General features: G+C 47.2%; 1 protein-coding gene across 14 annotated transcripts in view; it reads right to left on the bottom strand.

Annotated features, from left to right (window-relative positions):
- Nucleotides 1-7,351, bottom strand: part of DCX (doublecortin) — a 414,555-nt gene extending 407,204 nt beyond the window's left edge. For 11 of the 14 annotated variants that reach the window (XM_086918424.1, XM_086918422.1, XM_086918425.1 and 8 more), the window contains exons 1-2: nucleotides 7,301-7,343; nucleotides 4,431-4,566 (exon numbers count right to left, since the gene is read on the bottom strand). In XM_086918424.1, the coding sequence (XP_086774550.1) occupies nucleotides 4,431-4,497 (67 nt within the window). In that variant the 5' untranslated portion in view covers nucleotides 4,498-4,566; nucleotides 7,301-7,343. Of the gene's footprint in view, nucleotides 1-4,430; nucleotides 4,567-7,300 lie in introns of all 14 variants that reach the window. The other 3 variants (XM_086918434.1, XM_086918436.1, XM_086918429.1) reach the window with 2 other exon arrangements.
- Nucleotides 7,352-12,404: the final 5,053 nt, after the last annotated feature.

The following is a 12,404-nucleotide window of genomic DNA, read 5'->3' as shown; positions in this document are numbered from 1 at the left end:
GTCCAGAAACACTTTTCATTTACAACCCATTTTCAGCTACATCAAGCACTCGTTATACCAAACAATATTACAGATTATACCATAAACATTTCAGATAGGTGGAGCCCATAAAAACAACCTAAAGCTCATATTGCCTGTTGACCATCAACCAAATAGTACAAAATAATGTTTGACGAGCAATTTCTATCTGGGCTTGTTTCAATATTTTTTTGTTTTGCAACGACATTTCACCTGGAATTCAATAACCACCCAGCCTGTTCGTCCCATTGAAGAAAATACCAGATAAAGGTGATTTTAGGGATGCTTTGTGAAGTGGTGCATGATATTAAAATAAGACAAATCTACACACCACCTGAAATACTAGTTTTCATTGTCAAAAATGTGTGATCACTAATAAATCTCCCTTCACAACTAGCATTCTCACTGCAAAGGAAGGATGTTCTCCATGTTGTCGGTTGAATCTCCTCTTTCTATGTGTACAACTCTCTGACTATACCATGACTTCCAGCTCGGTGTATAAGAAATGGGAGGAAGCGGGAGGGAAGCAGGGGATGGGCTGAGAGAGAATGGTGATGTGGGGAGAGAGGTGAGGGAAAGGCATACAGAGATGACGTATGGAGAGAAGAGGCTGGGGGAGAGGATATACAGGGAGGAGATATTGAAGTAGAGCAGCAAAGGGGACTCGTGTGTGGTGAAGTAAAGAGAGATGTGATAGAGAGAAAGGGATAGAGAGTTAGAGAGTTAGAGATAAGCACAAAGTGGGGGAGAGACAGAGCATGATATCAGAGACAGGTATGGAGAGGTGAGACAGAGGCGTTGGGTTGAGGCAGAGATGTACCGAAAGAGAGAGAAGTTAAATATAGAGGAGCACTGAGATGTGAAAAGTGGGTGAGAGAGAGGTTAAGAGGGGGGAGCAGGTGAGGTGAAGTAAGTGGGGAGATATGAATCAGAAAGATATGTGAGGCAGAGAGGGCTGAAGGATAGCAAGGAGAAATTACAAAGAGGAAGCCAGAAAGAATGGAGCGTATAAAAGAAAGTAGAGCGAAGGGTGTTGATTTAGTGGTTACAGAGATAGAGAAATGAGATGCAACATGATAGAGCGGTATGGGGAGGAATGTGAAGCAGGAACTGGTGCAGTAGGGAGAGAAGAGGTAGAGGAAAGAAAGTAAGAGTAAGTTAGAAGGAGGAAGAAAGAAGTGGAAAGAGATGTAAAGAATGAGAAAACGGAGCGAGAGACAGGTGGCGTAAAGAAAGATAGGGGACGAGAAAAGTGGAATCATGCGGTAGGAGCAAGGAAGACTAGATGGAGAAAGAATCGGACATAGAAAGGGAAGAGAGAATGAAACAGAGACATAGAGAGAGAGTGCGAGACAAAAAGAGAGAGACGGAGAGAGAGACAAAGAGAGACGGAGACAGAGAGAGAGAGAGAGAGAGACGTGCAGAGGGAGAGAAAGAGTCAGAGACGGAGAGAGAGAAAAAGCGAGAGAGAGGTCTCGAGAGAGAGAGAGGGGAGAGGAGAGAGAGAGAAAGAGAGAGAAAGCGAGAGAGAGAGAGAGAAACAGAGACATGGAGAGAAAGAGGGAGAGTAAGAGAGAGGGCTGAAAAGAGAGAGAGAAGTAGAAAGAGGGAGAGATGCCTGGAGAGAGAGAGAGAGAGAGAATGAGAGAGAGAGAGAGAGAGAGAGAGAGAGAGAGAGAGAGAGAGAGAGAAGGAGAAAGAGAGAGGGTCTGGAGAAAGAGAGAGAAGGAGAAAGAGAGAGAATCGGACATAGAGATAATCAAAGAAAGGGGGAGAGGATGATGCACAGAAAGAGGGAGAGAGATACAGAGGGGGAGAGAGAGAGAGAGAGAGAGAGAAGGTGAGATCGCGAGGACAGGAGAGAGAGAGAGAGATGGGGAGAGACAGAGAGAGAGACAGAAAGAGACAGACTTCCCCACAATTCTACTCTCTTTACGGGGGGTGAGAGAGGAACAAGGAGGTGTTGGAAGGATGGGGCCCTGCACAATTTCCCATTTTACCTACTCCTTAAAACGTCTCTGCACGTGAAGGAAACAGATGATTCAAGCATGGGATGAACTTGACGTGAAGCAGAACATTTCTCCAAGATTCCAGAGGCAGGCTTCATCAGAAGACAAGGACAGCTCCCCTTAACGCTTTCAGACATATTGAATATGTCTTCAAATCGGCATCCTGAGGGCCTTAACAAAAACAGCTGTAGGGGTAGATTCCTGATGTGTGTGCGGTTCACACCTACAGCAGCTGCAGGAGGGTTCATGGGATTCTAAAACTCAGTCAATTCCTGGTGTGCTCCACCTTAATGATTTTTCTTGAAGATTTTCAGAAAGGTGAGTATTCAGCCTGTGCAAATGATGGGCAAATGTGCATATGGATGTCTAACTTTATGTTTTTTCTCCATACTAAACTATGTTTCCATTGCAGCCAATTCTACCCCTAACCCCCTGGAGTAGGACTGATCCATTCCCTTTCCCACCAGAGAAAGGCCACTACTTGTGTCTTTCACAGAAGTAAGATGGCATGTGTCTCCAGTGTAGGTGACCACCTGCAATATGTCTGTAATTACCCACAAACCTTCACGTTTTTGGGTGTTTACTACATTAGTCTGGTACTTCAGTCACGCTTCACTGGAAACTGGCCTTTCCCCAACCAAACCCTGAATTTACAAATGGTGGACAGTCTGATATAATGGCATGACTTCCATTCATACAGGCAGTTTATGGTCATAAATTGCTAAAATCCTGACTCTGTGAACCTGGTTGTGGAGCTTACCATCTCAAACTGGAATCTCCACACATAGAATTAACACATAGATATACACGTGCATTTGTCAATCAAGCCCTTAACTCTGGATAGATGACTAAGTTCATGTAAGTCTAACTTTTTAAAGCAAAATGCCTGAGCAAACAAGACTGACTTTTATTTTGCTCTTTCCATCAACCTCAGTGATCCGAATATCCCTCTGACCCAGCCACATTACCCTTCATTGGCCAGTCCCAGTTAACCCATATCCCTCCCTTTGATGCTTCACCTTCAGTCCTTCTCTAACCCCTTGAAGAGATAAAATATATCCTCTTGAAAGATGTGCCAATGCTGGGCTCCTGTCTCTGCTATTAAGACTTGAGCTGGATGAATTGCATAGTTGTAACACCCTCATCCAAATCCCTCATCAAAGCCCTGGTGACTCCCTCCTCCATAGGCTACCTCTTGAACAATACCTAGTTTGTTTACAGTCACTGCTGCTACACTCTATATTGTTTTTCCTGAGATGCTGAATATTCTTTGGCCCATGAACGTTTAGTTTGAAAGAGTGAAAAGACCACTGCCAGTGTGCCCTCTGCTGGGTACCGACTGAAACATTCCTACCCCCTTTATTGTGGGTTTTGGCATAGTATTGGTACCTGGGATATATTCTGACATGGTTATTAACCACAGTGAAAAAGTCTCCGGCTGTTTGCTATTTTTTTTTCTTTTAGTTAATTCTGTTTTAGAATATTGTTGAAGCGCAGGCAATCAGGCTCACCTCACCATGCCATGCTGAGATCAACAACAGACTATAAACACAAACCATCTCTCGTGAACCTGGCCTACGTCTTGATTTGAGCAGGCGCTTTGGAAGATGATGCAATTAGAATTCAGAAATGTATTTTTGGTCAAATTCTCTGAGGGGGCCTCTAGGTCAATGAGCACTTCATGCAGCTTCCCAAGGGGGTTCCTCAAAGGCTTATGAGTTCCTTTCCAAGAGGAAGTTCCCTCAGCGGTGATTGACGAGGACCCCATTTCCACTATGAAAAATCTCGCCCCTAAGGAAGCACACCGTGGTTAATCAAGATACATATAATTAATAAGTTGCCTTCCAAGAGGACGTTCTCTCACATGTGATAGTGGACGTAATTTCCGCCATGAGAAAGTTCATTGATAAGGAAGCAGCCCTCAGTTAATCAAGATCAGATAATGAATGAACCGTCTTTTCAGTAATGCAACTGCAATAAGATGCTTACGGGACACCAGCCTACCCTTGCCTACCCAGTAAGGGCCAAGGGAGTTGGGTGTGGGTAAGCAGGCACCTTAATACATTGATGGAGCGATTTCAATAGAATTGCCTGGTTCTTCCTTAATTAACACCTGTGGACTTATAATGATGTACTTTGTGAATTTGAAAAAAAGTCAAAACAAGGATTTTCAGAGCGACTTTTTTTTGTTTTTAAATGGAGGGGCTAAATGTTTTTGTTTTTTTAAAATGGAGGGGCAAAAAGTTTTTCTTTGGAGCTCCCCACTGGCACTTCTGAACGTTAGGGTTGCCAAAAACCAAGGCCGCCAAGTCTTGATTCCACCTCATGCCTCTTTCTTTCACCACCTTACATTTCCTTTCGATTTTTCCCAACCATGCAGTTTTTTTTACCACTGCTTTCTACCTTTGACACTGTTTTCCTTTTTTTGTCTTCCTTCTTCTTGCTCCATGTTCTGCCTTTCTCCCTCCATCTCTGCAGCAAATTCTGACGTTGAAAAATAAATCCTGGTCCCCAAAAATTGAGCGCCGGTGCCCACCACCTGCAACCACAGGATGGAAGAGAACAAAAGTTCTATTACCAACACTTCCGGTGTTTATAGGACTTGCCGATTTCCATACTGTTGAATCAGCACCGGGAATCCTGGGCACAGCTGTCAAGAAAATCAATGTGCACAATACGAATATGGGTGAAAAATGACCAGTTGTGAACTGAAAAATGATGTGTTGGTGGCGGTAGAAACCATGATTGGAAGAGGTTAAAAAGAAGTCCTGCCCTCAGAACATCTCCTGGGCGTGAAAGAGAACAGAAGTACATACAAATGGATATCAATGTTTCAGCGAAAATGAATAATGTTTAGCCTTTGTAAAATGGGGAAACTGTGGGTGGTTGTATGATCGCTGCGTTCACGCCAGCCGACATTTTAGGTGAAGGAACACGTTTTCTGCCCCACCACAGTGCAGAACAGCCCATCAAATGCCCCATCAGACAAAGAAAGCAGAGCTAGCGGATTGCAGAATTACATGTCGGGAATCTGAAAGGGAGAGGGGTGTGGTGTGGCTGGGAGCACATTGCAGCAGCAACACATGGACTGGTCGCGCGGTCTTGAGCTAGGCGGCTGCCAGGGGCTGGCATGTGCCAGGCTGGCGCCCACAGTGACTCTGCACAGTGGGGAGGGGGCATTCCTGCTCGGAGGACCCAGCCCTTCTCATACCTCCCATAGCACGGGTGTGCCATCTGGCGAAGGGAATTATCTGGGGACATGTCCCTCAAAGACACATGACCAAGCCCCATGGACCCTCCAGGGCGGCAGGAAGCCACACCAGCACCGGGACATGGGCAGAGAGCACCGGTGTGGGCTGCACGCCTTCTCGGAAGCGACACCGCTCCCAGCACAAGCACCTTCAAGACACGCACATTTCGGAGCACAGGACGAGGGCGAGGCACCACGCCCACCTCAGAAGGCAGGAGGCGCGGCGGGTTTAAAGAGACAAAGCAGGGGAAGCATGCAACATTTGTTTTATCGTCAAAGATGCTCTCTGGTCGCAACCACAACATGGGTCCCTTTAAATATCTGTGTCATGGCGTTTGCAGCACTGGAAATCTGGACATGCAATCTCAAATCAAGAAGGTGTTTCTTATTAATAAAGGACTCCGAACACATGATATCTACACCACGCTAGTATTACATGATCATCTTTAATTATTTGATCATTATCCGTAGTACTATTAGGATTTCCATTGCTGATATTAAAATGGCCAGTGGTACAATTATGTGTTCGTTATTAATAACACATGTGGTAATAATGCTAATATTAATACACCTAGCAGCAGCAACAATATGTATTATTGTTATGTTTTTATTATTGCTAACAACAATTTTAATAGCAAAAGAAGAGCATGTTAATTCTGCCTTAATTGCTGCCATAAATACAGAAATATGATCGTGACTAGAAAACCAGAACAGGTGTCACGCCGAAAGCTCGCGACAGGCATTGCCAATGTATATACAATCTTTGTTCAGTAGCAAAGGACCCACTTCATTACATAGAGATAAGAAAATATAATTCTGCTATTCGAGAGAAAAAAAAACATGGGAATGTTCCAGCCTCTGCGGCAAGCGCCCTAACAATGAGCTCGCCACCTGACACAGCACCCACCCTCCCCACGAGGCACCACCCGGCCTCCCACCCACTCCACCAACCCACCCAGCCGTTCAAAGATAAGACAACAAAATGAGATTTTCCGGCAGGCGCCCATGCGGGAGTCTTGTCGCTGACTCGTGGTTCTGGGGTGGCCGCCAGCGAGCGGAAATGTAGATTCGCTCGCCCGGAGAAGAGATTTAATTGCCGGGGCTGTCAGGGAGCGGGAGGGGTATGGAAATCAGCCCGGCGCACAGTCCCAGCGCGAGCCAAGAGGCAGGCAGGGGACCCCACCTCTCATTGTTCTCCGCGGAGCATCACCCCAAAAATGGAGACAATCAGCAGCCCTCGTCTCAAACTCATTCTCTAGATTCTCCCAGTGTGACGAAGAAATAGAATGCACGTGCCCTGAAAAAAGAATGTCTTAGCGCTGAACAAAGCGACGGACCTATAGCCAACCAACACTGGAGTCTATCTCAAAAGAAGCCGGGGGTTCTTTATTTCGCACGATTATCCCGTTAGAGCAGACCTCTGACGAGAAGTGTGTGGGAAGACATAAAATGCAATACTAAACATGTTATTTTTATGTTATAGATTTATTCGGGTTTATATAAAGCGCCGATAACCGCCCACCGGGGTCTTCGAAGCACTTTGGGGTGTGGAGAAATATAAAGACGAGATTCTAACGCTACCCAGAGCCCCCTCAGACGGGAGGAGTAGCTACCATTTGTGCGGCGGGTGCAGTGGCACCGGAACCAGAACCCTGAGGGGTCCATTCAACCCTAATAGTTGGTGTATTTTATTGACCCAGCAGCAATTAAAGGGGCTATTTCTCTGGTTTGCACCAGGGCCCGTGTCATCCTTGGTAGCTATTGCTCTGACAGAGAGAGTCTGCCCGGTGACATGTGGCTGTGTCCGTGAGTCTGTTAAACTCAGACAGATGGACAAGAGCTCGTGCCGTTAGCCTTTCCAGGCAGGCTGTATTCTGCGTTATCTCATTCTCCCATCATGAAATAAAAAAATACTGCTTTTTAAAAATGGATCCGAAACCTGTGTCTGTTGTCAATGCACACAAGTGCACAATCACGCCCTCTCCCTGGTGCTTGCACGGGGGTGCCACAGAGCTGTACTCACCGGTTTCCGCTGCTGGGGACGAGGAGATGCGGACAGAAAGGGAAGCCGGCTCACTCTGCCTTTGTTGTCTGTGCTCCAAGCGAGAAAATCCTGCCAGGGCGGGCGGGGCGTCTCCCGGGTCCTAGCGCCGCTCGCAGGCCAGCTCCAATATGGGCGGATGGACTTCGGCTGGCTTATCCGCTAGGACGGAGGGCATTACCTCGCACTCGTCATTTACAACAGGCCCTTCACCAGCCACACTGATGGGAAAGGATAAAGCTCTGAGTCACATCATGGGGTTGATCAGTTGTTTAACGAGAAATGATGCCCAGTGCAAAACATGGCACGCCTGCTCAGCTTGCCCATGTACACAAAATATTTGCAAATCCATAAATATGTCTCTCCTCACCCCAGGGAACCTCCCCAACGGGTGCAATATAAATAGCTAGGGGGTATGGCTAGCTGCCAATATCCGGAGCCCTCCTTTTAATGACGCTGAAGTTCTGCCTCGCAGCCATTCTCTGGGGCCCAGTTTTAATGTCGAAGGGGTTCTGGGCTACTGTTACATTCTGAGTACAGTTTTAATAACAGTGGGCTTTAGAGATACTTCCACGGCCTACATTTGAAGACAGTGGAGTTTTGGCTTCTGACATTAAATGAGCCAACTTTAAAAGACAGTGGGGTCCTCAGCTGCTGTCAAAGTCTGTAGTCCATCTTTAATAAGGGTGTGGTACGGATACAGCGTCACTGGTAAATTGATTGATGTTTTTATTCTTTTTATCATGATCTTATTCTATGAATTTTTATGGAAATTTTTTAACGGGTTTAATATTCTGCTTTTACTGTGTATAACTAATGTATTTTATGCATGCTTTGTATAGTACTATTGTCTTTTTATGATATTGATTTATCGAAATAAAGTATTCTGACTGACTGACTGTCAAGGCCAAATTTAATGACTGTGGAGCTGTAGACTCATGTCAGGGTCTGGACCCAATCTAATGACAGTGAAGTTCTGGGCTGCTGATCAGCCCAGTTTTATTGATGCTGGGTTCTGAGTTCCAGGCAGTGTCTTGGTCCTGTTCTAATGACAGCGGGTTCTGCAGTGCTGTAGAGTCTAGGGCCTAGGCCAAGCTTTAACAACAGTGGGGCTCTGGGTTCCAGGCAGAGTAGGAGGACTTTTTTACACGAAGCAGGACGCGTTATACTCGACAGGTTCTTTTCAGCCCAGACTATGGATGCTGTACAAATATACTTACAGTCTCTGGTTTGAGGCTTTGTTTACCATAACAAGCACACTGTATCCTCTGCCTTTTGCAAGATTGCTCTTGCTCGTGTTCTTTGAAAGCCGGTCGCTCACACTAATCACACATTCTCCAAATTCCACCGCCTACAAATTATTACAACTATTGCAAGTGTTCTAAAGCATTGTTCCTATATAAAAGGTTCAAGTCGGAAGTTACCGTTGCAACTGTCGCAATTCCCCGTACCAAATAGGGGATTTTGGAATTTACCTTGCGTCTTCACAATTCTGTTGCTAAGCCTTGAAAAAGTCGTTTACACGACGAAACACGTGTCGCCTGTCTGCGTCTACCTTACAGACTTTGCGTCAACACAATCAAGATTTTTTTGTTTACTGTATATGGACTGTTTTATGATCTATTGTACATATCGCATGGTGCTATGTTTATTAAAACCAACTGACAAGATGGTAGATTGTTAAACTAATTTGTTGCTGTGCTCTGTATTATATGTTTTAGTGTCTGGGTCCAGTTCTAGTGACAGCAGGTTCTGGACTGCTGCCAGAGTCCAGGCCAAGTTTTAACAACAGCGGGGTTCTGGGTTTAAGGCAGTGTCCAGGCCCAGTTTTAATGACAGCGGGGTTCTTGGCCACTGTCGGAGTCCTGGCCTGGTTTTAACAACAGCGGAGTTCTGGATTCCAGGCAGGGTCTGGGTCCAGTTTTTGTGACAGCGGTGTAATGGACTGCTGTCAGAGTCAAGGCCAAGTTTTAACAATACTGGAGTTCTCGGTTCGAGGCAGTATCCGTGTCAAGTTCTAGTGACAGTGGAGTTCTGGACCGCTGTCAGTGTCCATGTCCAGTTTTAACGTGAGCGGGTTCTGGACCGCTGTCAGTGTCCAGATCCAGTTTTAATGACAGCTGGGTTCTGAACCGCTGTCAGTGTCCAGGCCAAGTTTTAATGACAGTGGGGTTCTGGGTTCCAGGCAGTGTCCAGGCCCAGTTTTAATGACAGCGGGTTCTGGACCGCTATCAGTGTCCAGGTCCAGTTTTAATGACAGGTGGGTTCTGGACCGCTGTCAGTGGCCAGGTTCAGTTTTAATGACAGCCGTTTCTGGACCGCTGGCAGTGTCCAGGCCAAGTTATAACAACAGTGCGGTCCTGGGTTCCAGGCAGTGTCCGGGCCCAGTTTTAATGACAGCGGGTTCTGGACCGCTGTCAGTGTTTGGCCCCAGTTTTAATGACAGCTGGGTTCTAGACCGCTGTCAGTGGCTAGGCCCAGTTTTAATGACAGCGGGTTCTGGACTGCTGTCAGTGTCCGGCCCCAGTTTTAATGACAGCAGGTTCTGGACCGCTGACAGTGTCCAGGTCCAGTTTTAATGACAGCTGGGTTCTGGACCGCTGTCAGTGTTCAGGTCCAGTTATAATGACAGCTGGGTTCTGGACCGCTGTCAGTGTCCGGCCCCAGTTTTAATGACCGGGTTCTGGACCGCTGACAGTGTCCAGGTCCAGTTTTAATGACAGCTGGGCTCTGGACCGCTGTCAGTGGCCAGGCCCAGATTTAATGACAGCGGATTCTGGACCACTGTCAGTGTCCAGGTCCAGTTTTAATGACAGCTGGGTTCTGGACCGCTGTCAGTGTCCAGGCCAAGTTTTAACGACAGTGGGGTTCTGGGTTCCAGGCAGTGTCCAGGCCCAGTTTTATTGACAGCGGGTTCTGGGCCGCTGTCAGTATCCGGCCCCAGTTTTATTGACAGCAGGTTCTGGACCCCTGTCAGTGGCCAGGCCCAGTTTTTATGACAGCGGGGTCTTGACCGCTGTCAGTGTCCGGCCCCAGTTTTAATGACAATGGGTTCTGGACCGCTGTCAGTGTCCGGCCCCAGTTTTAATGACAGTTGCGTTCTGGACCGCTGTCAATGGCCAGGCCTAGTTTTAATGACGATTCTGAAAAGGGGGTGGTGATGAACAGAGTGTCTGAATTAAGCAGACCACTCTTACCCAGTCCAAAGATCAGGGCTTGATCCATCACCGTTATTTAGCTCACTGCACCATCCCAGCTCAGAACCTGGCTATATGCAAATCAGTCTGTCCCTGGCCCAGTGCATCATGGGAACAGGGCAGCCTAAACTACCAAGCCAATTCTTCACCAGAAAGGAGACAAGCTTCCGGGGACCGGTTTCAGGCATTTCAGCCGTCGTCGGCCCGGCTTGCTTGAATCCTGATGGTGCAGTGAGCAAGGGACTCATGTCTGAGTATACCCTGCCACACCTATAGTGGCCAAAAACGATTCAGAAAAGGGGGTGGTGATGAACAGAGTGTCTGAATTAAGCAGACCACTCTTACCCAGTCCAAAGATCAGGGCTTGATCCATCACCGTTATTTAGCTCACGGCACCATCCCAGCTCAGAACCTGGCTATATGCAAATCAGTCTGTCCCTGGCCCAGTGCATCATGGGAACAGGGCAGACTAAACTACCAAGCCAATTCTTCACCAGAAAGGAGACAAGCTTCCGGGGACCGGTTTCTGGCATTTCAGCCGTCGTCGGCCCGGCTTGCTTGAATCCTGATGGTTCAGTGAGCAAAGCTTGTCTCCTTTCTGGTGAAGAATTGGCTTGGTAGTTTAGTCTGCCCTGTTCCCATGATGCACTGGGCCAGGGACAGACTGATTTGCATATAGCCAGGTTCTGAGCTGGGATGGTGCAGTGAGCTAAATAACGGTGATGGATCAAGCCCTGATCTTTGGACTGGGTAAGAGTGGTCTGCTTAATTCAGACACTCTGTTCATCACCACCCCCTTTTCTGAATCGTTTTTGGCCACTATAGGTGTGGCAGGGTGTACTCAGACATGAGTCCCTTGCTCACTGCACCATCAGGATTCAAGCAAGCCTGAGTACACCCTGCCACACCTATAGTGGCCAAAAACGATTCAGAAAAGGGGGTGGTGATGAACAGAGTGTCTGAATTAAGCAGACCACTCTTACCCAGTCCAAAGATCAGGGCTTGATCCATCACCGTTATTTAGCTCACTGCATCATCTCAGAAACTCTGTCCATCACCACCCCTTGTTGTTAAATATTTTGTCCACCCTAAGCTTGCAAGGGTATACTCAGATGTGAGTCCCTTGCTCATTGCGCCATCAGGATTCAAGCAAGCCGGGCCGACGACGGCTGAAATGCCAGAAACCGGTCCCCGGAAGCTTGTTTCCTTCCCAGTGTAAGAATTGGCTTGGTAGTTTGGTTTGCCCTGTTCCCATCATGCACTGGGACAGGAACAGACTAATTTGCATATAGCCAGGTTCTGAACTGGGATGGTGCAGTGAGCTAAAAAACGGTGTTGGATCTAGCCCTGATCTCTTGACTGGGTGAGAGTATTCTGCTTAATTCAGAAACTCTGCCCATCACCACCCCTTGTTGTTAAATATTTTGTTCACCCTAAGCGTGGAAGGGTATACACAGATGTGAGTCCCTTGCTCATTGCACCATCAGGATTCAAGCAAGCCGGGCCGACGACGGCTGAAATGCCAGAAACCGGTCCCCGGAAGCTTGTTTCCTTCCCAGTGTAAGAATTGGCTTGGTAGTTTGGTTTGCCCTGTTCCCATCATGCACTGAGACAGGAACAGACTAATTTGCATATAGCCAGGTTCTGAACTGGGATGGTGCAGTGAGCTAAAAAACGGTGTTGGATCTAGCCCTGATCTCTTGACTGGGTGAGAGTATTCTGCTTAATTCAGAAACTCTGTCCATCACCACCCCTTGTTGTTAAATATTTTGTCCACCCTAAGCGTGGAAGGGTATACTCAGATGTGAGTCCCTTGCTCATTGCACCATCAGGATTCAAGCAAGCCGGGCCGACGACGGCTGAAATGCCAGAAACCGGTCCCCGGAAGC

This window comes from Lissotriton vulgaris, chromosome 4_1 (assembly GCF_964263255.1).
Source record: "Lissotriton vulgaris chromosome 4_1, aLisVul1.2, whole genome shotgun sequence".
Classification (NCBI taxonomy): Eukaryota; Metazoa; Chordata; class Amphibia; order Caudata; family Salamandridae; genus Lissotriton; species Lissotriton vulgaris.
The sequence above is the reverse complement of the archived record's forward strand: the minus strand, read 5'-3'. Positions and strand labels throughout refer to the sequence as shown.